General features: G+C 58.5%; 1 protein-coding gene across 3 annotated transcripts in view; it reads left to right on the forward strand.

Moving 5' to 3' along the window:
- The window catches only part of DNAH17 (dynein axonemal heavy chain 17), a 104,839-nt gene that overhangs the window by 42,587 nt on the left and 34,957 nt on the right, over nucleotides 1–27,295 (forward strand). For 2 of the 3 annotated variants that reach the window (XM_064495447.1, XM_064495448.1), the window contains 28 exons: nucleotides 903–1,250; nucleotides 1,351–1,442; nucleotides 1,865–1,991; nucleotides 2,738–2,890; nucleotides 4,183–4,308; nucleotides 4,454–4,561; nucleotides 5,186–5,443; nucleotides 5,579–5,739; nucleotides 6,286–6,442; nucleotides 7,126–7,230; nucleotides 9,166–9,323; nucleotides 9,789–9,927; nucleotides 10,031–10,258; nucleotides 10,628–10,765; nucleotides 11,662–11,794; nucleotides 12,955–13,082; nucleotides 13,520–13,668; nucleotides 15,825–16,107; nucleotides 16,198–16,371; nucleotides 16,597–16,804; nucleotides 17,356–17,521; nucleotides 19,574–19,676; nucleotides 20,588–20,735; nucleotides 21,113–21,204; nucleotides 22,153–22,314; nucleotides 22,808–22,972; nucleotides 23,085–23,276; nucleotides 26,313–26,579. In XM_064495447.1, the coding sequence (XP_064351517.1) occupies nucleotides 903–1,250; nucleotides 1,351–1,442; nucleotides 1,865–1,991; nucleotides 2,738–2,890; nucleotides 4,183–4,308; nucleotides 4,454–4,561; nucleotides 5,186–5,443; nucleotides 5,579–5,739; nucleotides 6,286–6,442; nucleotides 7,126–7,230; nucleotides 9,166–9,323; nucleotides 9,789–9,927; nucleotides 10,031–10,258; nucleotides 10,628–10,765; nucleotides 11,662–11,794; nucleotides 12,955–13,082; nucleotides 13,520–13,668; nucleotides 15,825–16,107; nucleotides 16,198–16,371; nucleotides 16,597–16,804; nucleotides 17,356–17,521; nucleotides 19,574–19,676; nucleotides 20,588–20,735; nucleotides 21,113–21,204; nucleotides 22,153–22,314; nucleotides 22,808–22,972; nucleotides 23,085–23,276; nucleotides 26,313–26,579 (4,668 nt within the window). The remainder of the gene's footprint in view (nucleotides 1–902; nucleotides 1,251–1,350; nucleotides 1,443–1,864; nucleotides 1,992–2,737; nucleotides 2,891–4,182; nucleotides 4,309–4,453; nucleotides 4,562–5,185; nucleotides 5,444–5,578; nucleotides 5,740–6,285; nucleotides 6,443–7,125; nucleotides 7,231–9,165; nucleotides 9,324–9,788; nucleotides 9,928–10,030; nucleotides 10,259–10,627; nucleotides 10,766–11,661; nucleotides 11,795–12,954; nucleotides 13,083–13,519; nucleotides 13,669–15,824; nucleotides 16,108–16,197; nucleotides 16,372–16,596; nucleotides 16,805–17,355; nucleotides 17,522–19,573; nucleotides 19,677–20,587; nucleotides 20,736–21,112; nucleotides 21,205–22,152; nucleotides 22,315–22,807; nucleotides 22,973–23,084; nucleotides 23,277–26,312; nucleotides 26,580–27,295) is intronic. The other variant, XM_031469216.2, reaches the window with a different exon arrangement.

A 27,295-nucleotide genomic window follows, 5' to 3' on the forward strand; every position in this document is an offset into this window, starting at 1 on the left:
AAATATTTCCAGAATTTATTAGTGGGGCAGGTGGGCAATTCCTGGCTATAGCCATCTCCTGCACGCAGTCGTGTGTGCGTGTGAAGCCAGCCTGAACTCCCTTCCCCTTCCACGGAGCATCCTTGATGTGTGGTTTGTGGTCCAGGCTGCCTCTGCCTCTTCTGAGATGCTGAAGGAGGGAGGCGGGAGGGCTGGCCATCGGCTGGTCCCCAGGGCTGCGTCAGGACACAGGCAAACCCTGGAGGACTCCTTTGCAATTCAGATCTCTCTCCTCTCCTGTTTTGTGAGTTTGAATGATCACATTTTGGCTGAAATTGGCACTTAAAAAAAAAAAAAAGCCTTATTGAGCTATAATTCACATACCACACCATTCACCTATTTAAAGCGTATCATTCAGTGTCTTAGCGTATTTACAGATAGGCACCCCGTCACCTGTTAGTCAATTTTAGAACATCTTCATCGCCTCAGAAAGAAACCTGTGCCCTCTAGCCATCACGGCCCCCTCCTGTCTTCCCACGCCCCCCCCCCAGCTCTAGGCAACCACTAACCCACTTTCTGTCTCTATCGGTTTACCTGTTCCAGCCATTTTGTATAAAAGGCAACACAGTATGAGGGCTTCCTTCACTGCGCATGTTTTCAAGTTTCCTTCCTTTTGTAGCACGGTCTGTGCTTCATTCCTTTGTGTGGCCAAATAACATTCCATTGTACGGACACATCGTGCTTATCCGCTCACCCATTCACGGACCCTTGGGCTGCTTCCACCTGTCAGCCTTATGAATAACGTTGGTGTGAGCACTGGGGCTTTCTGAAAGCAGGGCTTCCTTCCACGTTTTAGGAAACCCTGGGTGCTTCTCCGCCCCTCAAGCCAGACGCTGTCTGACCTGAGTTCCGTCCCCCCGAAGGTGCTGAAAGCCCTGGACAGTACCTGGTCCGCCATGGAGTTTGAGCACGAGCCACACCCGCGGACCGGCACCATGATGCTCAAGTCGGACGAGGTGCTGGTGGAGACGCTGGAGGACAACCAGGTGCAGCTGCAGAACCTGATGACGTCCAAGTACCTGTCCCACTTCCTGCAGGAGGTGACGAGCTGGCAGCAGAAGCTGTCCACGGCGGACTCGGTCATCTCCATCTGGTTCGAGGTGCAGAGAACGTGGAGCCACCTGGAGAGCATCTTCATTGGCTCGGAGGACATCCGCACCCAGCTGCCGGAGGACTCCAGGCGCTTCGACGACATCGACCTGGAGTTCAAGGTGAGCACAGCCCGCTCCCTCCTGCCTGGGCACCTTCGGAAACGGCGACGTTGGAGGCCACGGGGCTTTTCACGCCTCGGGGGGACCTCTCTCTTCCCAGGCCTTGATGGAAGATGCAGTGAAAACGCCCAATGTGATTGAAGCCACCAACAACCCTGGCCTCTACGACAAACTTGAGACCCTGAAGAAGAGGTGGGTCCCCACGCCTGTCCAGCAGAAGGACTTTGCTGTGGCAGAAACCCGTGTCTTGTGCCCCCTGCTGGCCAGAATGGGGCAACTGCCCCCGCCCCGGGCCCCATCCTGGATTAACACGCCCCCTCCTGAGGCACTCGCCCTCCCTGGCCACATCCGCCACAGCAGCCACAGAGCAGGCCTTCAGCCTCAGAGGAACAACAACCACAGAGATTAAGCTACACCCCATCCTCTCTAGGAACGCCTGCGAGGTCAGGGGCTGCCAGAGAGCCGGTATGTGGGGCTGGCAGGTTTGAAGCAAGCTGGGGCTATGGACAGACTGGGTGTCTCCGGGGCTGTCAGTCCAGCATGCGGGCAGGACGGGCTGGAAAAGACGCTCTGCAGAGCAGGACTCGGCAGCCTCGTCTCCTCCCTCCCCACAGCTTGGCCGTGTGCGAAAAGGCCTTGGCCGAACACTTAGAGACGAAAAGACTGGCTTTCCCAAGGTTCTACTTTGTCTCCTCGGCTGACCTCCTAGACATTCTGTCCAACGGGAATGACCCTGTGGAGGTAGGCGGGCCCCCGACATTCCGAAAACAGGCCGACTTCAGGTGCAAGCTCCAGCCTCCAGGCGGGCCGTGCTTGGCCCTGTGTCTGGGTGGCCCTGGGATGTTGTCTGCAGATGTCCCTGTATGACCTCCACGGGGTCGTGTAGTCCACACCAGAAGCCACCCAGGAGCCTTGACAGAAAGACCGGGCCTGGCCCCGGATCCTGCCCTCACCCTCCTGACCCTCATCTTCGTCCTCTGCGAAACGGGGTGGATGCCAGGGGCTTAGGGACACGCTGTTTCGCAATGACACGCCCACACACAAGGTCGCCACCTGGCCCATCCCAATAAATCCCAGGCGCCGGGAAGAAAAGAAGTTCCTCTGAGGCTCCCGTTCTGAAGGAGAGAAGGAGAAACGACTCTCCTTCTTAAGCATGAAGTTGCGGGCGCACAAGGAGGGGCCGCAAGGCTGGCCTGCACTTCAGGGTCTGAGCGCTTGCCTCAGGGACAGAGCCTCCTCAAGGAGAGAGATCTTCAGGAACTGGGGTTTGTCTCTAGGGTGCTGGCTTCTGGTCCCGCCTGAGAGCAGTGTTTGCTTCTTCCCTTTGTTGCTTAAGCATGTTTAGTTAATGTTGATCAGAAAAGGAGGGGGTCTGAGCCAAAAAAAAAGTTTAAAACTGCCGAGGATAACTCGGGCTGCGTGCATCCCCCTTCGAACCCCCTTGGTTGCAAAATGAGGCGATTTTCCCTACCACCCCCTCAACCCAGGTGAGCCGCCACCTGTCCAAGCTCTTCGACAGCCTGTGCAAGCTGAAGTTCCAGCTCGACACCTCCGGGCAGCCGCTGAAGTCCGGCCTGGGCATGTACAGCAAGGAGGACGAGTACGTGGACTTTGATCAGGAGTGTGACCTCTCGGGGCAGGTGAGTGTGTGCAAGTCCCAGGGCGAAGGGACGGAGGCCCCACTGCCACCCAGATGACAGGGCCGCATGCGTTTGGGCCATGTGGCCTCGGACAGGACCGTCCCTCTCTCCTCTGCCTCTCAGAACAAATGCTTGAAGAAGGTCTTCATAGAATATCTAGCACAGCCTTGCTCACATAGTACGCGGTGTGTCTTGAAACAAATAAAGAAGAGAAAGGAGGAGAGGGAGGGGGAGTGGGGATGGACAGAGAGGTTTACTAATGCCGGTGAAACTATATTATCATTAATGCCAAGGGGACTGCTTAGAAGGGGGCCACGCACACCTGAACTGCCAGGTTCTAATCCCTGTTCAGCATTATTGCCTTATCGCTTTGATTTAGGGGCCCCCTTCCCTTGGGCAGCCCCAATCCCATTTCCAGCTTCCCCAGCCCAGGAGGCTGACGGCAAGCTTCCTGGCTGCCCTCTGCCCTCTGCCCGTCTCATTGGCCAAGTACTGATCAAGCACCTGAATCGATCTTGATATTAGCCTAAGCAAAACAGAATTCAGAGGTAAGTCAGCTTGGGAGGGAAAAAAATCTCACGTGAGAACACCTGAGCTTCCACAGCCCGATTGCGGAGCACCCGGCCTGGCGGGGCTGGCGGGGCTGGCGGGGCAGTGACAGGCCTCATCCGTCAGTTTGTTCAGATTCGTTTCACGCACTTAACTCCTTGCGGACACAACGAACTCCAGCGAGCTGCACCTGCACTGGGGTTGTTCTGAACAAGAAAACCGACCCGATTGTCCCGTTTGGGTATTTCCCCCCAAGCAGGGGTCAGTTGAAGGTTCATAGTTTAAAATACACACAAGGCTTGTTGACAGGTTTGCCATCATGACGATCTCAGCCCCTGAGATGATGCACTTGAGGGGCAAGTGGGGATCCACCAATCAGAACCCGCCGGGGACACTGGGCGGCGGGGCCCGGGCTATGGATGCCGAGGCTCCAAACATGGGCACCACCTCGGGGGCTTGGACGTAGACTTTCCTCTAGAGTTTCCTCTGAATCCCTCTCCCTTTTCTGTTTAGAAAGTTACTGCTCACAGACGCGCAGGGCAGCCAGTTCTGCGGGGTAGAGCCAGGCTTCCTGACCCCATCTGTCAAGTGGGTCTTTTGCCCCGCTCCACGAAGCCTTGGCATCTCTACCCCCAGGATGACTGTGGTGGCGATGACAGTCATTGATTGTTTGAAATGACAAAGCAAGCTGTCGGGACCAGGTGTGCTCACGGCCTCTCTGGTCCACGTGGCTCCATCCCCAGGTGGAAGTCTGGCTGAACCGGGTCCTGGACCGAATGTGTGCCACCCTGCGGCACGAGATCCCGGAAGCCGTGGTGACATACGAGGAGAAGCCGAGGGAGCAGTGGATCTTTGACTACCCCGCGCAGGTCAGGGGCCCGGGTGGACGGCGCTCCCCGGTCCCGGGTTAACCATGGTTCAGCGGAGAACAGCCACCTTACTGGTGTGAACTCTTCCGCCGGACAGAGGGTGATGCTCACGCGGGGGCACCTGGGGGGCCCCCTCTGTTTTCAGATCGCCCTCACGTGCACCCAGATCTGGTGGACCACCGAAGTGGGCCTGGCGTTCTCGAGGCTGGAGGAAGGATACGAAAACGCCATCAAAGATTACAACAAGAAGCAGGTGCGTGGGCCCGTGTCCGCCCGAAGACCTGCCTCCGTGGCCTCAGCTCGTGCAGTTGCCGGTTCTCGGTCACAAGCAGCCACACGTTGGCACCCCCCACTACCGCCTGCAAACGATTGTACTGCCCGAGAGTAACCCCTTTAGAAAAATGTGGCCTTAATTTCTCCTTTTTAGTTTAATTTTTAGAAAGACTCTTGGCTACAAATTAAGAAACTAAAGATAAAATTTTAAAACAAAAGGGAAAGCTACACAAAACCTCACCACCCAGATAGAACCGCTGTGGACAAATTCTCATCTAACCTTCCAGTCCTTTGTGTGCATGTAATTGATTCCTAGGTGAAAAGAAACCATCCACGTGCTTTAAAATCCTGTCTTCACTTGGTCTTCCAGGGCATCAGAATTTCTTCTTCACCATTTTTAGTGGCTCCCTGGTATTCCGTCAGGGCCCTGTTGCACAGCTCTCCCCACCTCCAGCTGGGGGATACCGAGACCCTCTGTGTTTCACGGTTATGAACAAGAGCGCCAGGGGCCTTCCCTACCCAACCGAGAGCCCCCGGGGGGCCTGCCCAGCCCGGAGGCCACCCTGTGGGCGGTGTCCCAGCCAAGGCGCCTTTGCTTCTGCAGATCAGTCAGCTGAACGCCCTCATCACCCTGCTCATTGGAAACCTCAGCGCCGGGGACAGGATGAAAATCATGACCATCTGCACCATCGACGTCCATGCCCGGGATGTGGTCGCCAAGATGATCGTGGCTAAGGCACGCGCTCCGGGGAGGGGCCCGGAGCCGGGGTCGTTACTGCTGCTTCCTGAGTGGTGGGGAGGGACACTGTTCCTGGCAGCGGCAGCCCCCCTCACCCCCCTTCGTCCCGTAGTCTCACCCCTGGTAAGTGATCAGACCAGCAGCCTGATTAGAGGTGCCCGCTGTTCGGGTGAAGTGGGCGCTGCGGGAGGAGCAGGGAGTGGTGCGCACCCCCGGGGTCAGGTCCAGCCTGGCGGCCAGCGGGCCTTCACCCTGCAGGTGGAGAGCGCCCAGGCCTTCACCTGGCAGTCCCAGCTGCGGCACCGCTGGGACGAGGAGAGGAGGCACTGCTTCGCCAACATTTGTGACGCCCAGATCCAGTACTCGTACGAGTACCTGGGCAACACGCCGCGGCTCGTCATTACCCCGCTCACCGACAGGTGGGCACGCGCCGGCCACCCTCACGCCCGCCCTTAACGCAGGGGAGGGAGACCGCGCGTCTCTTCGGGGCTCTTCCCCACGAGTCACCTGCTGAGGCTGAAGGGTCCAGGGACCTGGGTTCAGATTCAGCCCTGCCGCCAGCCAGGCACCCGGCCTTGAGGACTGAGCTCTTACTCCCGTGCTCCGACGCCGGCTGTGTGGCCTTGGGGCTGTTGCTTAGCGTCTCTGAGGGCCTGTGGAGTGGGGACGATGTTTTACGAGTGCCAGGAGCTTGTGGGGGGTCAGGTGAATTATTTAAGGAAAAAAAAGCACTCAGAGCAGACGCTGCTCAGAGCGAACCCTCAGTGGACGTGATGTGACTGTTGTGTGACTGTTGGAGCGGCCTCTGCCCCTCAGGCCTGCTCCTTGGGCCCATCATGGGTCCTTCCCAGCCTGCTCCCTTTGGCGCCTCCTTGGGGCATGGTGGGTGTCACTGAAGCACAGTGAAAGAGAAAGCCGGCAGCTGTGGGGCTGCCACCCACGAGGTGACCAGGGGTCCCTTGCAGGTGCTACATAACCTTGACCCAGTCCCTCCACCTGATCATGGGTGGAGCCCCCGCTGGCCCCGCTGGGACCGGCAAGACGGAGACGACCAAGGACCTGGGCAGAGCCCTGGGCACCATGGTCTACGTCTTCAACTGCTCGGAGCAAATGGACTACAAGGTAGGTGGGGAGGACCCCAGACAGCCCCTCCCCCAGGAGCCCGCAGCCCCCATCCCCCAAGGGAGCTCTAGGTGTCTAGACACTGCAGGCCGACCCTGGGCGGGAGGTGCCTGCTCCCCAGTTTGCTGATGGCGTCCACCAGACAGGCGGGCTGAGCAGCTGCACCCCCCTGGCGGCCTTGACCTTCCTGGGAGGCTGGGCCTCTTGGGCATGACCAGTGTGTCTGGCAGAGGCTCCCAGGGTGGACAGCCCCAGCCTCAAGCGTCCTGCCCTGCCCTGCCCTGCCCATGGAGAATCATCGTGATTGTCCAGCTGGGATCTGGAGTCCCTCCGCCCTGCCTTAGACCACAGCCTCCCCCTTTGCATGCTGGGAAAGAGGCAAGGGCTGAACTTGACACGAGCGTGCTTATCCGAGCCCAGGCAAAGCCCCCATCCCAGGGAGGGACTGGGAGCCAAGGGCGTCACGGGGAAAGGATGGGCTCTTCCTGGCACCCGGCCTTGTGCAGCACTAACCCTTCTGGGGGAGCGGACGTCCTGCCTTTAGCCTTCCGAGGGCCCCAGCCTTCCCGAGCTGACCGCCGGTCCAGGGGCCGTGGACGGGCCTGCGGGTGAGGCTGGCGGGGCCAGGGGAGGCTTCCCCGCAGGGTCTCCCACGCACGCTTCTCCCATCTCACCCGTTCTAGTCCTGTGGGAATATCTACAAGGGCCTGGCCCAGACGGGAGCCTGGGGCTGCTTTGATGAGTTTAACCGAATCTCCGTGGAGGTCTTGTCGGTGATTGCCGTGCAGGTAGGAGCTGCGCGGTCTCTGGGGCATGTATGGGGACTCACTGCTCTGCGGGCCCAGGGCTCATCAGCTTCCTTGTAGGGCCAGCCTCCGGGAGTGGGGATGTGGCACAAACCTGACCCCAGCCCTGCCCTCTGGGGACTCGCACCCTGGCTGGGCATGTGGGAGGGAAACAGTCGGACACGGTGGCATATGTGTAACCGAATATAGACCAGGGGTAATTAATCTTGCTTAGGGGACCAGGACAGTGGGTTTTGTTTCTGTGGCCAGTGGAGTTGGGCGTTGAAGGATGCATAGAAGTTTATTAGACAGGGAGCTTGGAAGGAGGGAGGAAATATGCCTGGGTATTTTGGGAACACTCGTGACAGAATGCAGGACCCACAGTGAGGACAGTGTGGAGCAGGGTTCTCAGATACAGGGAGCAGCCCACCCCAGCATGACCCCTGCTCCTTAAAGTCACCCGAGTGGGCCCCACCCCACGTGTTTTAAGCACAGAGGTTCTTAACTGTTCTGGCGTTGAGAACTGCTGGGCTTTCTCAGGTAAGATGGGCCAACATCTTCGAGGTCCAGTTCGACCTTGATATTCCAAAAGGAAGGGGAAATCGGGTTGCTAATGGCACTGAGACCCCTCCCTCCACTCCCACGGTCAATGAGTAAATACAGGCTTCCTGGGGCCACCCTTGTAGACCACAGGTGAGGCAAGGCCGGGGAGCCAGGCTGAACAGCCCCTCTGGTCACACTGAGCAGGCGGGAGGAGCAGAGGAGGGTGTGGGCATGGTGAAACCAGCCCACCGGCCACCCAGGACCCGCGGTCTGGGTGCGGAGCCTGATTGAAATTTACCAACTTAACTGTAGTTCTGCTCTTTATTTAGACTCTCCGTGCCTCCATTCTCTAACCTGTGAAGTGGGTTTACTGGCAGGCTTAGCAGTGGATGTGGGTAGCTGGCCTCCTCCCCTGTCGTTTCCCTCCTTAGACACAGACACTGAGCTGTCCCTGGGGCCGAAGGCCAGTAAGGCAGAGAGGATGAGGGCGGCCAGTGTCCCCAGACCCATGGGCAGTGCGGACCCCCGCTCCCCCAAAAGGCGGTGCACAGACCCCAGAATATTTACATAGAGCCCAGTTAACTCACAGGGTGGAGCGGGAGCTGGAACAGCTTAGGAGAGACTCCACGTGGAGGGGAGGGGTCCCACCGCTAGCCCAGCCCACCACCCTGCAGCCTGGTCTGGGAGGAAAGTCCAGGACAGCCAGGCAGCTTTGCTCCAAAGCGGGAGGCGCAGGTCAGGCCTTAAACATGAACATTAGGCGCCCTCCAGTGGTGGCTTGGAGGCTTGCAGCTGCTCAGCAGCCAGGAGGCCCCCACGGTGCTCATGGCCCCTGAATTCAGATTTGACCCGGTGCCGACTTTCTGAAGACCGATGTCGGGGGCGGCTACTAATCAGCCCTCCCACGGGTTGCTGCCCGAGCAGGAACGGGGCACACCAAACGGTGGGGGTGGGGCCCCGCTGGGTACCGAGGCGGGACAGCCACGACCTGGAGGAACCCCCCCCAGGGGGTCTCAGATTAGATACCCTAGGATCCCGCTAGTCACCCTCACGAAAGACAGAATCACAGACATGGGAACAGATCAGTGGCTGCGGAGGCTCGGGGGAGGGCAGGGTGGGGGAGCAGTGGGTGCGGCTCTGTGGAGAGTGACACCACCTCGAGATCATGGGAGTGCCCGTGGTCTCCGCGTCCTGTCCTGTCTGGTTGTGGAGCTTCCCTCCGGTCACCCCGGGGCACGCAGGGTCTCCTCCTCTGCGTCCTTTCCTACAGCTGTGTGTGCATCTACAGTTGTACTGAAATTCAGAGTTTAACTGGGAAAGAGATCACAGCCATGTGCTTTAGCCTGCCGAGGCTGGTCATCCCCCCGTGAATGTGTCCCTGTGCCACCTGCTTAGGTGAAGTGTGTCCAAGACGCGATTCGAGCCAAGAAGAAAACGTTTAATTTTCTGGGAGAGATGATTAGCCTCATCCCCACTGTCGGCCTCTTCATCACCATGAACCCTGGCTACGCTGGCCGCACGGAGCTGCCCGAGAACCTAAAGGCCTTGTTCAGGTGTGCGGGTGGGGGCGTCAAGGCGAGACTGACCCAGAGCAGGCTGGGGGAGAGGAGGAGTCTGGAGACAGGTGCCCAGGGAGAGGGACTGGGCAGCCAGAGCCTCCCTGAGGGTAGACGGCAGCCTTCCCAGTTTCCGACTCCTCGGGGTGGAGGTCCCATTTCAGATGCAACCTGCTAATCGGTACAAGACAAGGAAGCCTGGGCTCAGGTGACTCAAAGGAGTCGAGTGAAGGGATGCAGGGCCTGGAGACCCCCCTGCAAAGGGTGTAGGAGGAACAAGTGAGGGGGGAGGGGGAGGGGAGGGCTGGGAGGCTGGGAACCCGGCTCCGCCCCTAGAACCTTGCCCAGTGATGCTGTGGTCCTCCTGGCCAGTGAGGCGTGCACCCAGGGAGCAAGGGGCAGGTGGGGGTATGGGTGGAAGAGGCAGAGAAGCCAAGGCGGACCCTGCTGACTCCCCCCTAGACCCTGCGCCATGGTGGTCCCTGACTTTGAACTGATATGCGAGATCATGCTGGTGGCTGAGGGTTTTCTGGAAGCCCGCCTCCTGGCCAGGAAGTTCATCACCCTCTACACCTTGTGCAAAGAGCTGCTCTCGAAGCAGGTGGGTGTGATGGTGTCCTGGGCCTACAGGGCTGGAGGCAGGCAGCCTTGGTCCCAGCACCCCCAGGCCTGTGCCCACTGCTTGCCCCTGCCACCCCCCCCAGGATCATTACGACTGGGGCTTGCGTGCCATCAAGTCTGTGCTGGTGGTGGCCGGCTCCCTGAAGAGGGGTGATCCCAGCCGGGCAGAGGACCAGGTGCTGATGAGGGCACTCAGGGACTTCAACATCCCCAAGATCATCACTGATGACCTGCCTGTGTTCATGGGGCTCATCGGAGACCTCTTCCCTGCCCTGGACGTGCCTCGGAAACGGGACCTGAATTTTGAGAAGGTGGGTACTTGCCAGGGTCACCACGGGCCAGGAAGCCACACCAGGGCTTCCCTCCTACCACGGGTGTCTCTTTCCACCACACGTCAGATGGGTACCTACGTGGCAGGAACCACACTGGGGTAGTGGCCAAATCTGCCAGCCGGCGATGGTCACCGAGGCCCCAGGCTGCCTCTCCAGCCGTGCTCTCAACACTGGCGGGTCGGGAGAGGAACTGGAAGGGCTTTGGGCGAACCCACACCCCGCACGGAGGTCTCCATGTCGTCCACGCAGGACGCGTTCACAGCCCCACAGGCAGGGCCGCTGTTCCCTCCTGACGGCCCCGCCGGGCCGGTGAGCTCGGCGCCCCCCTCCACATGCCGTCCCCCCCAGGTCATCAAGCAGAGCATCTTGGAGCTCAAGCTGCAGGCGGAGGACAGCTTCGTGCTGAAGGTGGTGCAGCTGGAGGAGCTGCTGCAGGTGCGACACTCGGTGTTCGTCATCGGGAACGCGGGCAGCGGCAAGTCGCAGGTGCGTCCTGCCCCGGAGGACACAGGGTCCCCGGTGCATCCTGGGCCTGAGGTGTGTCATGGCAGGGAAGGGGGCTGTGATGGGCTGGGGGGCTGGGCCGGCAGACGAGGAGGTGACCCTGAGTCCCATCAATGAGGCCCTTCTCCTGGGACGTCCTCTTCCCTGCTTCTTCCATCTCGACACTAATCACCCACCTCTCTGCAGCCCGGCCCCCTCCCACCCTGCTGTCCCCACCCACCACCCTGCTGTCCCCTGCCCCCTGCCATTGCCTGGGCCTGGTGGAGAGCAGAGGGTGGTGGCAGCTAGTGTTACTGATATCTGCAACACCGGAAAATTCTAAACCAGCCAAGTGTTCAGCTAGACACCCACGGGATGGACCACCGCACTGTTATTGTTAAAGGTCACTTCCAAAGACTAGTAACGTGGGGGGCACGCACAGCACGTCATTGTGAGAAGGCGGACACTGTCTGAACCCTGTTCTCTTAAAAAGGATGCGTAAGTGTGTGTCCGTCTCCACGCGTATCCGTGTGAAATGTCCTTAAAAAGCCCGTCCTCTGGGTGGGGGAATTCAGGGTGGCTTTCTTCCCTTGAATTTCTGTTCTCCAGCAAGCGTACGCCGCTGTGGTTGTGGGGCACCAGTGGGCATTTTCAGCCCTGTTAGTGTTCAGGAATTCTCGGCCGCCCTCCGCTGAGCACAGGTGGGAATGACCACACCGTGCTGGCCACCCCCGAGGACCGGGCTTGGGGACGCAAACGCACCTGTGTGCCGCCAGAGCAGTGCGGGTCCCCCGGGGGAGCTCTGCTGTGGGTCACCCGAGGGCCCTGTGCAGGGCTTGGACGGGGGCCGTGGCTGCCCCAGCGCCCCCCGTCAGTGACCTCCCCAAACCCCGGGGCAGGTCCTCAAGTCCCTGAACAAGACCTACCAGAACCTCAAGAGGAAGCCAGTGGCCGTGGACCTGGACCCGAAGGCCGTCACCTGTGACGAGCTTTTTGGTATCATCAACCCAGCGACCAGGGAATGGAAAGATGGTAACCAGTGGGTCTTCTCTAACGGGCCCCAGCGGGGAGGGGTCCCCAGCGGATGTCCCGGGCCTGGGTCCTCGCCGCGCACTTAATTCTGCATGGTGAACACACGCTGAGACTCTGCCCCGTGCCTGGCCGGCCCGACGGAGACCGTCAGCAGGTCGTACTGGGCTGAGGGGCCTCCGAACACACATGGTGCGTCATCACGGAGCCGGGGCAGAACAGCGAGCTCACAGGGGGAAGGCTGCTCCGCTCCGCTGGGCAGGAGGGGTCCGGGAAGCTGCGCATCGGCAGACCCGCCCCCAGCAGGGCCGGGGGGAGAGGGGCCCCCACCCCAAGATGGGCCCACAGGAGGTGAGCCCAGGAAGGCCGGCTGGAGCCGGGGGCGCTGGGAACAGTGTTTCCCTGGGGAAGGGGCTTGATCAGACTGCGCTTCACGACAGGAACTCGGGGCACTGAAGAAAGGGAAGGTGGGGGGCCCAAGGGTGGTCCCGGTGGAGGGAGGGGCACCGGAAAGGAGGGGAGAAGCGGGACTGCGCTGCTTATCGGGGGACCCACCCCCACCCCAGCTTCCGAGTGTCCTGCTCCTGGATGGGGGCGTGGGGAGGCTCTCTGCAGTGCCCCCTACAAGAGGATCCCTGCCCCCACACCCCCTTTGCCCCTCCCCCTGCTTTTTCTCAGACACATCTGTTTCTGCAGGTGTATCTGTGTTTCTCCTGCACTGGGGAGCGAGCTCTGTGGGATGGGCAGGGGCTTCGATTGACCCCAAGCCCCCTGCTCTGAGCCTGACGCTTCAAGAGTCCTTGGCAAACATTTAAGCGAATGAAGACGGGAGGGAATGAGTGAAGGGGTGGCGTGCTGGGCGGGGAGGCAGTGCTCCGCTTGGGGCTTTTGAACCTGAGAAATGGACCAGACTCGGGGGCTGGGGCTGCAGGTCAGGTCGGAGCGTAAAGGAGGGTCCGCAGGGTCAGGAGAAGGGCGGGAAATGAGCCAGGCCCCCTCAGGTCTGGGGGCCGCCTCTGTCCCTCTGAAGTCAGGCACCTCTGAGAGAGTCCGGGTTTGGGAGGGAGAAGGTAGGTCTCGGCTCCTGGGGCTCCGGAGAGCCCCTGGGCTGCTGTCCACCCCGCCCTAGAGACGGGGGAGCCTAGCGCAGCCCCTGCCCGCAGGCCTCTTCTCCACCGTCATGCGGGACCTGGCCAACATCACTCACGACGGCCCCAAGTGGATCGTCCTGGACGGGGACATAGACCCCATGTGGATCGAGTCCCTCAACACCGTCATGGATGACAACAAGGTGCGGGGGTCGTGGGGCCCAGAGCAGCCCCCAACCCAGAGCCAGAACCGCAGTGACGTGGGGGAGGGGGGCTCGTAGGTAATGCCACAGGTCTTTGAGAAAGTGATTCTCAGTCCCGGGGGAGGAGGGAAGCCCAGAATTCCCGGGGAAGGGGAGGGGTCGTGATTCCAAAGGGCAAGTTTAGCACCAAAGTGAGGTCCTACGTGGTACACGTGTCTGGACGTCTGGACACTCTCCGTGGCCCCGGGGTGGGTGGGGCGAGGGGGTGCTGGCAGTGAGGAAGGCGGAGAGACGCTAGGTTAGTGAAGCTGGTCGGGGGCTGGTAGAGGTGTGGGGTCCCAGACTTCCTCCTCCTCTTCTGAGATGCTGCCGCAAGACAACCTCTGGACAGAGGGGGCCTAGGCAGCTGAAACCCGCCGGCCTGTGTCCCTCGCTAGGTCCTCACCCTGGCCAGCAACGAGCGCATCCCCCTGAACCGCACCATGCGGCTGGTGTTCGAGATCAGCCACCTGAGGACGGCCACACCGGCCACCGTCTCCCGAGCCGGCATCCTGTACATCAACCCCGCCGACCTCGGGTGGAGCCCGTGAGTTGGGCTCTGCATCTCCTGCTCCAGACTGTGCGGGGAGGGGTTCAGAGTTGCCTGTGCACTCGTTCATTCATTTATTCATTCACTTGCTCGTTCATTCATTCATGAAATGAATGCCGTGTGCCGGGCCCTCCCCATGACCATGTCATGCCCGGAGACTGCAACATGGCAGCTGATGAAACGATGTTTGCACCCTGTGCAGGGAACTCCGAGGCAGAGGGAGGGTCTGGGCCTGTCGTGGAGACAGGAAGTCTTCCTGGAGGAGCTGGAGTTTGGGCTGACCCCGGAGAAGAGAGGGAGCTTTCCGGGTGGACAGAGGGGGAAAGCATTCCAGATGAGGACCAGCAGTTAAGGGGCATCGGGGGTGAGAGCGGGAGGTTCTGGGGTGGGCTGTGCTCGGGGCTGGGGAGGGTGTTCGTGGATGGGGTATGAGGTGTGAGGGCGCTCTTGGCCCCTGAGCTGGTCCTGAAGGCTGGTCCAGGGTCAGTCCCTTCCTGCCAAGAGCACCCTCATGCGGCGGGACATGTCTATTGAGGGGCCTGCTACACGTGTCTGGGAGCTTTCAGGGTGGGCAGCAGACAAGGCAAGAGAACTGGAAGGAAGCCTGGGTGGGAGCTGCTAAGAGGCAGGGGGACAGAAAGAAGACGGGGTCAAAGGGCGCCCCGGCAGTGGGGATACCCAGTGGAGACGGGGAGGAGAGAGCCGGAACATAAGCAGGGATGGGGCAGAACCAGCGACTCGCCCTTCAGCCAGATGTGGTTCTCGGGGCTCCAGAAGGATAACCATGGAGTGAGCCGCTCCTTGGGGGCCGGGAGGAGACCTGGGTTCTGCTGGAGAGAAGTGAAGAGGCTGAGAGCCAATGCAGGGGTCCCCCAAGAGAGAGAGCAGCCCCCGACCTTCCCCTCACGGCAATGGCAGCAGTCGATCAATGCGAGGGTAGCAGAGCACATCCGAGGCGGCGAAGTGGAGCAAGGCTCCAGGGCCCAAGGGCCCCCACGGGCAGGGCTGGAGCCCGCCGGGCTGGAGCCGGGAGGACGCCCAGCTCCCCGGGGTGGGGAGGGTGTGTGTGTGTGAGAGTGAGAGAGCTGGCTTTTCAGGTCAAAGCCAGCATGCACATTTGCCTGCACTAAATGCCTGCAACGAGACAAAATGTAAAATTTTGACACGTACGCCTTCAAGATGGAAGTTAAACGCAGCAGTCTCTGTAGAGTGGCAGACTGGTCTCCATTCTGAAGGCCTGTGCATGGAATTCGGTTCCTAGCTGGGCACCGTGCTTGCTTGCAGGCATAGACCGTTCAGAGGTTTGCTCTGTTCTGTGGACAGCCAAGTGCAGCAGGGCAGAGGGTCTCTGTGCTGCTGGGGGCGCAGTGAGAAACAGGGCTCCCAGAGCACAAGGTCACTGGCAGAAAGGCGCGTCTGCCGGGGCTGCGGACGGCCCGCGAGCGGCGTTGGGTAACCCGGGCTTCCTGCCTACGCTCTGGCGTCCTGGAAATGGCAGCTCACTGAGCTTATTGGCCCGCGAGAGAGCTGGCTGCTTATTTATGCTTTTAGTAGAGGCTTATTTCTTTTCCTTGAGCTTTAAAAATATTAGCCCTGGTAGTCCCTTGAAATGGGAGTTATATCATCACGCCCATTTGCAGATGAGAAACCTGAGACCCAGAGGTGGTGTGTAACTTGCCCAAGGCCACAGCTGGCCACCTTAGAGCCCATTCGTGCCAAGCAGTAGGAATCTAGAACCCATAGCCCTCATAGCTGTGGTGGGCCGCCTCTATGTGACCCACTCCAGAGATGTACATGTGCCAGACAACCCAGTGTGGCTCCTCTGGAGTACTTGTATTGGTTTGGACTCCCAAACCAATGTGTCAGTTGGCTCACTTCACCAAAACATGCTTCAGGCATGGCTGGATCCAGGAGTCCAGATGATGTAATAATGTGTCCCTGCTCCTCCTCTTTCCCTTTTCTTCCCTTCCCATCCCCCTCCCTCTCTCCGCAGGTGGTATGAAACCTTTCTCTCCTCCTCTCTTCTGTATCTAGTCCTACCGTCCTCAGTATTAGCTGCATTTGGGGGGAGCAAAGATGGCTCCCAGTTGTTCTAGGCTGACGGCACCCTACAGCTAGACCACAGTCCTCCCATACCTCCCCACCTCCCCCAGGGTGGTGAGCAGCTGGATCGAGAGGCGCAAGGTGCAGTCAGAAAAGGCCAACCTGATGATCCTCTTCGACAAGTACCTGCCCACCTGCCTGGACAAGCTCCGCGTCGGGTTCAAGAGGATCACACCGGTGCCCGAGATCACAGTCATCCAGATGATCCTGTACCTGCTCGAGTGCCTCCTCACAGAGGAGAACGTGCCGCCCGACTCTGCCAAGGAGCTGTACGAGCTCTACTTCGCCTTCGCCTGCTCCTGGGCCTGCGGGGGCGCCATGTTCCAGGACCAGGTGAGCGGCCGCCGCGGAGCGCGCGCCCAGACCAGGCCGCCCCTGCACCCACTCAGCCAGGCCCTCTCTGTGCATCTTGGTTTCGAGCAGCTGGTAGACTATCGGGTCGAGTTCAGCAAATGGTGGATCAACGAGTTTAAGACGATCAAGTTCCCCTCGCAGGGGACAGTCTTTGACTACTACATAGACCCCGACACCAAGAGGTTCCTGCCGTGGACGGATAGAGTGCCCGCCTTTGAGCTGGACCCCGACGTCCCGCTGCAGGTAACCGCAGCGTGGAGTGGGGCGGTGACCGTTCGTGACGGTTTAGGAGCGGGCCTCATTCAGCAGGGTGTCCGCTCACAGGTGATTCTGAGTAAAACTGGGGATCTAACCAACTGTCCAGGTGGGCAAGTCGGTCGCAGGCTGGGATGGGGGGCTTGGGTATGCCTGGGGTCACAGCTCCTCCCTCCCATCCCCCCCGCCCTTCCCCCCGTCCCCTCCACCCAGGCCTCTCTGGTGCACACCACCGAAACCATCCGCATCCGCTACTTCATGGACCTGCTCATGGAGAAGTCATGGCCGGTGATGCTAGTGGGGAACGCGGGAACGGGCAAGTCAGTGTTGATGGGGGACAAGCTGGACAGCCTGAGCACAGATGACTACCTAGTGCAGGCTGTGCCCTTCAACTTCTACACGACCTCGGCCATGCTGCAGGGTGAGGCCGGAGCAGGGGTGCAGGGTGGGGTGGGGGCTGGGAGCTGGGGTGCAGAGTAAGGCCAGGGCCGGGAGCAGGGGTGCAGGTGGGGACCGGGGCCAGGGTGAGGTTGAGGACCAGGGTGGGTCCTCGGAGCCTGGCCTGGACACACCCAACCCCACTCGCCCAACGTGGCTGCCCCCGCCCCCCACCATGATGTCCCCCACTGTCCCTTCTTACCACAGACGGGGGGGACTTGCCAGTTGCCTCTCCACTTCCCATGCCCCCACCCACTGGTCTCTGTCCCCAGAGTAGGGGGACCAGGGTGGCAGGTCCCACAGGGAGCTCCTCTTCTATAAGCAGACTGAAGTGGCCCCAAGGTCAATGGGGCACAAAGTTCTGGCCCTCCCCCTGCTGCCTTGGACCTGTGACACCCACGACCCCCTCCTTTCTCCTGAGCTGGATGGAGTCAACCCCCGCCCCGTCCTCCGCGGCCCAGGGCTACTGCTTCTTGGGCTGCAGCCTCTGGGATCCGCCGGACACCTTGGTGGCCACCCCACTCCCATCTCTAGGGATTCTTGAGAAGCCTCTGGAGAAGAAATCCGGGCGGAATTACGGGCCGCCAGGCACCAAGAAGCTGATCTACTTCATCGACGACATGAACATGCCCGAGGTGGACAAGTACGGGACGGTGGCCCCGCACACCCTCATCCGGCAGCACATGGACCACGGGCACTGGTCAGTGGGCGGGGCGGGGCCACCTGGGGGAGGGTGCAGGGCTGGGAATCAGGACTACGGGGATGGGGGCACAGGCCTGGAGGGGGCGAGTCAGGGTCTCCTCCCCTCACCCATTCCACAAACATGCCCTGGGCGTCTTCCAGGCCCTGGGCTGGTGGCTGTGGCCTGGAGCATCCGTGGAGCGGGGACAGGGGCCCTAATCCCACTGAGGTGTCCATCTAGCGGGGAAGGTTGGGGGTACAGTTTCTGGATGAAGGGAGCAGTCACAGAGGAGCCCAGCGACTGGGTCAGTGACACTCCGGGAGGCAGCTGGAAGTTGCATCAGGACTGGCCATGGAACCTTCAAGGTGGGCATTCTGGACACAGCAGATGCCATGTGCAGAGGGAGTTTGGTGCATGGAGGGACCAGAGGAGCCCATCATGGCTGGAACATGAGAGCTGGAGGGAGAGGATGCCCAGGGCAGGGGCAGCCAGACCCCAGGACCCAGGGGCTGCCAGACAGAGAACACTTTCTCCCAAGGACAATTGAAAGGCGACAGTGGCACATTTACATTCACAGTTTGGAAAGATTAGAACATGCAGTGCAGTTAAAACAAGCATCACTTTAAAGTAGGGTCCCGTGATGGCCTGGCAAAACCTTGATATTTTGAGACCACAGGAACCTGAGAAATGTCATCAGAAGTCAGTCAGTGGATACGTGCAGCATCCTTACTGCCGAGAAGTAGGGCGCGGGGTTGGGGGGGTGTCACCTGCTGGAGGTCACAGCCCTGACAAGGGGCCGAGCTGGAGGTCAAGCCTGCACGCCTGACTCCATCACTGGCCTTTCCCCGCTACATGACGCCGACCCCAGAGCTCATGGGCTGCAGGAACCCGGCAAGGACAGCAATGAAGCCATGGCGGGCTGGCTCCCTGGGGAGGCAGCAGAGCTGGGCTTGCGGGGGGGGGCCCTAGAACTGGGGCCTTGGGAAAGCGCGACGTCTCTGTGGACGCGCAAGTGGTGTGGGCTGGCCAGGGCCAGGAGGGGTCTGGGGAGGGCGAGGGTAGGAGGCCAGAAGGGAAAGCGGAAGGAAGACCGTGAGGGCGGCCCACACCCCCACGAGGGGGATCTGCTGGGAGAGCCAGGAGGGCCGGGAAGGCTGGACGGGCCAGCGGCTCCGTCAGCAAGCATGGAAGAACACCGCCTCCCACGTGGACGAGCTGCACGCCACGTGGAGGGCAGACCTACAAGCAAAAGGAGAAACTGAGGTTGGTGGAAAAGCGGGGCCTGGGCAAAGGTGTGTGGGCAGGAGAGACTTGTCAAGCCTTGGTTTCAAAAGCCTGGACCAGACGGCCAAAAAATAGCTCCTTTGACTTGCGTGAAACTTAAGGAACGTTGTTCACAAAGAGAAACCACGAACACACCTACGCGGTACGGGGTTAAACAGCCACAACGTCTGACCCTGGCAGTGGATTAATATGTGGGGTGTTACAAGAATTCCTACAAATCAACAAGGACTGGTGCCAGCTCCCAAGGGAAAAAAAAAAAAAAAGAAACACCTAACAGTGGGGAAAACCCAAAGGGTAAAGAGCGAGTGAAAAGGCGCACAGGATCCTTGCAGCCTCTGGACTCATCTGAGTCCCTGGGAGTTCTCTCGGTGCCCTGGCGTCAAGGAAACCCTTCATCTGTTTGATCGTCACTACCTTGATAACTACAGCGGTAGCGGTAGGGGTGGTAAACATTTAGGGAGCACTGGCTCTATTTCAGGTGCCCTTCAGAGTGTGTTTTCACGTGCTAGCGCAGTTTGTCCTTGTGATGACCCATTGCACAGATAAGAATACTGAGGCATAGAGAGGTCATCCAGCCTCCCCAGAGTCCCAGTGCTTGAATGTACACCCAGACCCACACATTGAGCCACTCTGTTGCCCCCATTTCAAGATTTTTCTTGAGAGTAAAAGTACACGTGGCCATTTCACATATAGTTGCTATTTATTGCATGACCGGGATGGGCGAGGACCTGGGGGGTGGCTCCCTGGGGCTGGTGGCATGACTTTCCGCGGGCCTTCCTCGCGCAGGTATGACAGGCAGAAGCTGACGCTGAAGGACGTCCACAACTGTCAGTACGTGGCGTGCATGAACCCCACCTCCGGCTCCTTTACCATCGACCCCCGGCTTCAGGTAGGCAGGAACCATTCACAACATTCCGGGGGGGCAGGGGCATAGAGAGGCAGGCCAGCCCTCCCTGTGACCCCCTAGGGCTGCCAGATTTACCAAATGAAAAAACAGATGCCTGGCCAAATCTGAATTTCAGATAAACAACAAATACCTTCCATGTTTGGGACCTACGTGCACTTAAAAAATAAAATTACTTGTTGTCTATGTGAAATTCAGATTTAACAGGATATCCTATACTGGATCTGCACCGCCCCGCGGGCAGGTCCTTACCTATGAATCATCTAAGCAGATGGAAATCTGGAATTTAAACCCAGGCTCAGGCTCTGAGACGCTCTTTAACCTCCGCCAAATTTTTTCTTGAGGGTGTGATGTGAATCTGGCTGTTAGAGGGATAAGCCATATTTTGTTTTTATTGAAGTATAGTCAGTTACCAAGTGTCAGTTTCTGGTGTAAGGCATCATGTCCCAGTCATGCATATATAAGTGTATATATATATATTTCTTTTCATGTTTTTTTTCATTAAAGGCTATTACAAGATATTGAATATAGTTCCTTGTGCTACACAGAAGAAATTTGGGTTTTTTTAAAATCTGTTTTTATGTATAGTGGCTAACATTTGCAAATCTCAAACTCCCAAATTTATCCCGTCCCACCCCCTTTCCCCCATTAACCGTAAGATCATTTACCATGTCTGCAAGTCTGTTTCTGTTTTATAGATGAGTTCATTAGTGTCCTGTAAGCCCTGTGTTTAGCGGGGTCTTAACACACACAAGGCACCAGGAGGGAAACTGTCCCTTCTGACCACGCCTGCAAGGCATGAGGCGACGTGGACAGTCTGTGCCCCAGGCGGGCAGCCCTGCCCTGCGCTGGTCCCCACCCACTGCCTGACAAGGGTCTGTGGTTGTTCCCGGCAGCGCCACTTCTGTGTATTTGCCGTGAGCTTCCCGGGCCAGGAGGCCCTCATGACCATCTACAGCACCATCCTGACCCAGCACCTGGTCTGTCGCTCGGTCCCCATGGCGGTCCAGAGGATGAGTGGCCAGCTGGTGGCCTCCGCCCTGGGTAAGCTGGCCAGCCTCGCCTCCCCTTCTGTTGGGAAAACCCAGGGCTTCTGGGGCTGGTGGTGGCTTCCTACTTTCCCCTGGTAAATATTTTATTTATACTTTTAAATCAATATTTTGTAAACGATGATGTGCTTCAGCAGGCGATACTGTGAAATCCAGTTGCTGGAGGGGGAGGCAGAGGAGGGGAAATTGGGTCCACAGAAATGACTGACACATCAGTAGAGCAGCAAACTTCCTCCCTCCTCAGCCGTGCAGGTTTCTCGCTTAAATTGTCACCGTCTCACAGTCCATTTGCTTTAGAAACTAGCTCAAGCTCTCCGCTTCCTGAGGCCATTAAGAGGGCACGAGAATTGATGTGTCTTTTTCCTGTAACAGCCCTGCACCAGAAAGTCACATCAACGTTTCTTCCCACCGCCATTAAGTTTCACTATGTCTTCAACCTCAGGGACCTCTCCAATATTTTCCAGGTACTGCTACTGCTCTTTTAGCTCTGTGTCACGCCAGCTGACGGCCAAGGCCTGGTCCAGAGGTGCTCTCCTCCTCTGCCACTCTCAGGAGAGAAAGCAAAGTGCCCTGTGGGCTGGTAACTGTGATCATGGTGATGATGGTGGTGGTGATACTGACGGTGACAGTGATGATAGTGATGGTGATGGCGATGGTGGTGGTGTCGACGGTAGTGGCAGTGATGACGTTTCCTCTTATGTATTGACTGAGCCAGAAACTGGGTTTGGGCCACTTCTATCCCCATTTTCTCCTCCAAACCACATGTAATCTCCAAATCCCCATCCTCCAGTTGGGGAGTCTAAGGCTTGGCGCGGTTAAGTCAGACCTGTCTCCTCCCACTTAAAGTGTCAGCTCGAATGTCGAGCCCTCCAGAGGCCCCTCCCACCCCATACACTCTGCCTCACTGCCCAACATATGTCATTCGCAGCAGCACCCACCACCACATGGAATGACCTTGTGATTTTGTCTGTCTGGTTAGTCTCCCCACTCGACCGCACATGGTCCCTCTTGTCATCACCGTGTTCCCAGAGCCCAGGACAGAGGCCTGGGAAAAAAGCACCCACTGGATGGGCGGGTCACTCGGTTAGCGAATGGCCAGGACCACACACGGGCGGGCTTGCTGCAGGGCCAAGGCCTGCAGCCCCTGCTCTGTGGCCTCCCATCGTGGGCTTCCCGCTGTGATCAGCCCCTTTTGTCCCTTTCTCTGCTGTCCACCCCGTTAGAGGGCGGAGCTCCCCTCGTGTTTCAGGCCCAGGATACACCCTGCAGGATCCCTGGCCCTGAGAGGACCCTGTGCCGCAGCCTCACAGATAGATCCCTCCCCGGGGAGACGGGTAATTTGATACGCAGGTGGTGCTCTGCCTGCCTCCTTGACGCAGCTAAGGATGCTGACCCTCCTGCGTCCGGGGCAGGGCCTCTTATTCTCTTCCGCAGAGATCCTGAAAATCCCACTGGACCTCGTCCGCCTCTGGCTGCACGAAGCCGAGCGAGTGTACGGCGACAAGATGGTGGACGAGAAGGACCAGACAACGCTGCTCAGGGTCACCATGGCTTCCACCAAGAAGTTCTTCGACGTAAGCCACGCCCCTCCCCCGTCCTGCAGAGCCAGGAAGGCTCCCTGGGGCAACGTGCTGGGGGCCCAAGGCAACCCCCGCCCTCTGCAAGGGCGCTCTGATGGGAATGGGGAGGACCGCGTTGGGTCCCACAAGATGACTCTGCCGCGTGGGCGTGGCCTGAGTGAGACGGGGTGGGGCCTTCGGGAGAGCAGGATGTGACCACCTCCCTCCACCCACGCGGCAGAGACAGCTCTGCTCCTGTCCACGTGGTCTGCCCGTGTGTCCTGGGTTTCCGGGGTAGAATGGTGGTCCTGGACTGTCGGTTCATTCCCAGTGTGATGGGGACCAGGGGATTTCACCCAGCGTTCTGCAGGGCCCTCTGGACTTGGCGGCGCATCTGGAGGCTACGAGGGCGGGGCGGTGGCGGGGGCGGTGCTGGGGCTGCTGTCGGTGATTTGTGTGGCCGAGGCCCAGGCCGGAACCGCAGGAGCATCCTCTCCCTCACGTCCAGGACCTCGGTGAGGAGCTCTTATTCGCCAGACCGAACATCTACTGCCACTTCGCTCAAGGGATCGGCGATCCCAGGTACCTCTCGGTGACCGACGTGGCTCAACTGAACAAGCTCCTGATGGACGTCCTGGACAGTTACAACGAGGTCAACGCGGTCATGAACCTGGTGAGCGGGGCTCCGGCGTCGGCTCGCGGGTGCGGGCGGGGGCGGGCGCGCCGCCCTGGAGGGAGGTGCGTGTGCGCGTGCGCGACGCCGCCGGGCCCTCCGGTCTCCGCAGGTGCTGTTCGAGGATGCGGTGGCTCACATCTGCAGGATCAACCGCATCCTGGAGGCCCCGCGGGGGAACGCCCTGCTGGTGGGGGTGGGCGGCAGCGGCAAGCAGAGCCTCTCGCGCCTGGCCGCCTACATCAGCGCGCTGGACGTGTTCCAGATCAGCCTCAAAAAGGGCTATGGGATCCCCGACCTCAAGGTGAGACGTCGCCTCTCGGTAATCCGCCCCCGGGGAAGGGATGTGGGGGAGAGCCGAGTGTCCAGCACGGAGAACGGGATGGTCACCGGCGGCGGGGTCTTAATCTTAGACAGGAAAGGCCGGGGAGGCATTCCACCAGTGCCCGAGGCCGGGTGACGAAGGTAAAAGAAAGTGCGGGTCTCCATCACCGGAGAGGTTGGAGCCTGTAGAGTCGGCGCAGGTAATAGCGGCAGAGGGGTTTGGTTCAGGCCCGTGGTCACCGAATTTTGCCGCGTGGTTCTGGATTCTCCAGGTTAAATAATTCAGAACCAGTACTAGCTGCCTGACCACCTGCTCAGGGTTCTGGAAAGGGTGCTTTTTGTATTAAATAAACATTAGTGTACAGGTCTCCCATGCCTAAGACAGGCCACCAGGGTTTTTATTGATTTCTTTTCCCAAAAACTTGCTCTCTCAGGGAACTGTGTGCTAGTCAGACACAATTCATGCAGAATGTATGACCGCAGTGCCTCAGATTGGAGCTGAAGTTGATTTGACCACGTGACACGGCTCGCCTCTCTGCTTTGGTGCGGGGGCTGTTTCTGCCACCAGGACGATGCCAGATGGGGGGAGGGTGGGGCAGGGTGGAGGGACCCTCCCTACCGAATGTGGCTCCGAGGCAGCCCCTGGCCAGATGGCCTTAGCGGGATGGTCTGGATCTCAGCCAGAGCCCGGCGGTGCCCTGGCATCTCCGGGGGAGGGTTCTCCCAAACACTGCCTCCTGCACCAAGCCGGTGTGTGGTGGGTCTTACCGGTTGTCAGCTGAGCCCACCTAGTGGGTTCACCCCGACTCCTCAAGGACACTCGGTGTAGTTGGAATCCTTGCATCTGGAGCTGTAGAGTTGTACTGAGTTTCTTCCACTGAAAAGGTTCTGCTCTGTTAGCTCAGCTGCATGGCTTTATTTTCAGGATTGCATCGTACTCTGTCCTTGTGAGGATTTTGTTCCCGATACCTCACTTTGGGGCCAGCCGTGGCTGTGGTTAGTTTATCCATGGGCATTAGCTGCGGCCACTCTGTGATCTGTTTCATCACAATTCACTACTCCTACACCCACAGCAAACTGGCTTTGCATTTGTTACCACTTATTAAGCAGCTTCTGTGGATTCGGAAGTCAGGACAGCAATAAACAGGGCTACAGGACCTTGCATCCTATCAGGGGAGGCGGACTCCTGAACAGTTACAAGCTGTGCTATTGTTGTTCTAATAATAGCGTCAGTAAGATGTTAAGGAGGCGCATATGTTCTTGGTATAACACTTGTGTTCCCGATGGTATAATGTTGTTATAAAGTCATATCCTAAGCTGTGGGCCTCCCTGTAGAGGTCAGAGATGAGGCAGGAAAAGGGGCAGGATCCAACCTCAAGGGGCATCAATGTGCGTCATGGAAAATCCTGGACTTGGTCCCAAGAAAACAAGATACTGTCAAGGATGTTTGAGCAGGGGAGGGGCAGGACCCGGTGACGTTCTGGGATAAAGTGGAGGGTGGTTTAAAGACAACAGGGATTGCCAAGGGGTGATGGGTGGGGCGGGGGTCCCACAGGAGCCCCGGTGACCCCACAAAGTCTGGCACCGGGCAGTACAATAAGAAGGGAGAGATGGACCATGACCCGAGTCACAGGCCAGTGAGGGCTCTTTTTCTTTCTGTGAGACTGTTCCTCGGGGCCTGAGTAGTAGTCCAGAGAGCTGAGCTGGACCCTCTGGAGAAACGCTGTAAGCTCAGTGAGGGGCCAGCTCGTGGTCTTGGCAGCTCAGGTGGCCTCCCTGACTTCCAGCCACTGCTGAACCGGGAGGGGCGAGGAGCAGCCCTCAGATGGAGGGAGAGCGGGGGCAGACCTCCCGCTGTGTTCCCGCAGCCTGGGACGCGGGCTGGGACACTGCACAGCCCATCCCAAAGCCTCCACCTCACCCCTTCTACCTTCCTCCCTGAGACTCACCGCTACATCTTGGCTTGGTTTTCCTCTGTCTACCAGCAATGACTGGCTACAGCGAAGCCAAGGGCCCGGAAGTAGGTCCTGTCTGTAAAATAGACGTTATAGATAAACAAATCACCAAACCCCTGAAATTTTACGTTAATACTTGAATGACACTGACGGTCGTTTTAATGTATATTTACAATTTACACATGTAAATTGGCATTTTTTTAAGTAGCAAGCTATTTTTACTGCTCTGTAACATGCTACCTTTTTTTAAACTAGTTTCCCTTTATTCTCCCAGAATGACCATGCAATTGTTTTTTCAAATTATTTTTCTAAATCCTTCTAGTAACATGAAAGGAGCTCTGAAAAACGTAGGGGTTACTTTGAAGTGTACTCACTCTTTTCAGTAGTAAGTCTCCCCCATCCAAGCCTGTGGCGTATTTATTTGGGGGTCTCTTTTAGGTTCTCCGTTTCAAGTTTCTTATTCCTGTTTTGGGGGCATAACATCCCAACACAGAATTTCCTGTTTTAACCATCCAGTTCAGCGGCATTAAGCACGGTCACGTTGTTGTGCGGCCAGAACCAGCATCTGTCTCCAGAACTCTTCTGTCTTTCCAGACGGAAACTCTGTCCGCTTTAAATGCTGACTCTCCCTTCCCCTCCCCCAGCCCCGGGCAGCCACCACCCTACTTTCTGTCTCTATGAATCTGACTCCTCTGGGGACCTTGTGTGAGTGGACTCCTACAGCGTTTGTCCTTTTGTGACGGGCTGATTTCAGTCAACATAATGTCCTCAAGGTCCCTCTGTGTTGTAGCAGGAGCCAGAATTTCCTTCCTTTTTAAGGCAGAAAAACAGATATTCCATGGTATGAATGGACCCCACCGTGTTCATCCATCCATCCACGGACACCTGAGTTGCTTCCCCTCTGGGGCTGTCATGAGTAATTCTGACTCTCCTGCTGCAGACCCTGCCTGTTTCTTACGGAGGCTGATCTCTAGGCGTCCCCGTCCTGGGTGCTTGTGGGAGATGCTTCTACGGGAGCATCTTCCTGGCGAGACCCCTGAGGGTGTCCTCCTTGGGTCCAGCTTGACCTCGGTGCTCAGTACATCAAGTCGGCCGTGAAGAACGTTCCCTCGGTGTTCCTGATGACAGACTCCCAGGTGGCCGAGGAGCAGTTTCTGGTGCTGATCAATGACCTGCTGGCCTCGGGGGAGATCCCGGGGCTGTTTGGGGACGACGAGCTGGAGGACATCATCTCCTCCATGCGGCCCCAGGTGAAGTCCCTCGGCCTGATGGACACCCGGGAGGCGTGCTGGAAGTTCTTCATCGACAAAGTGCGCAAGCACCTCAAGGTAGGGGCGCCGGGCTCAGCGGGGTCCCGGGGGCCTCCTGGGGCTGGGTCTTCACCTGGGTTGGAGTTGGGGGCTGTTCCCTCACGGAAGGTGGGCTGCCTGATGGACGTGGGCTGTTAGAAGAATCTCGAGGCCGAAAGAAGTGTTTTATGCACATACCCCCCACCACCCCTACAGCACATTTAGATAGAACAGTTCACCTTGACCTTCAGCATTCCCACTGGGGAAGCTGGCTGAGCTCCTGAGGGACTGAGAGCACTTCCAGTCCTTCCTCCTCAGCATCCCGGAGAACGATGGCTGCCCTGCCAGGTGGCGCTGCTCCTCTAGGTACCTGCAGGCTAGCATCCCTCCCCCCCCCCCCCCCCGGGACCAGCCCTCCCTGTTCCGGGGCCTCACCTGCCCAGCGTGGGTGCCCCCTCCCCACTCCATCCTGCACCCAGCCCTCCTTCCCCCTTTGCAGGGACCACCCCACGAGGGCTTGGGGCTCACCCCTACACCGTCACATAGCAGTGCCACAGCCACAGTTCCAGCCCAGAACAGGCAATGTTCTCTCTGCATGCTTGGAGATGGAGACCATGCAGAGAGCTTTTACTTTTTTTTTTTAAATTGAAGTATAGTTGATTTACAGTATTGTTTTATTATCATTTTTGGTTTGTTTTTGGGGGGGTAATTAGATTCTTTTACTTATTTATTATTATCATTTTTTAATGGAGGTA

Source organism: Camelus dromedarius, chromosome 16 (assembly GCF_036321535.1).
Source record: "Camelus dromedarius isolate mCamDro1 chromosome 16, mCamDro1.pat, whole genome shotgun sequence".
Taxonomy (NCBI): domain Eukaryota; kingdom Metazoa; phylum Chordata; class Mammalia; order Artiodactyla; family Camelidae; genus Camelus; species Camelus dromedarius.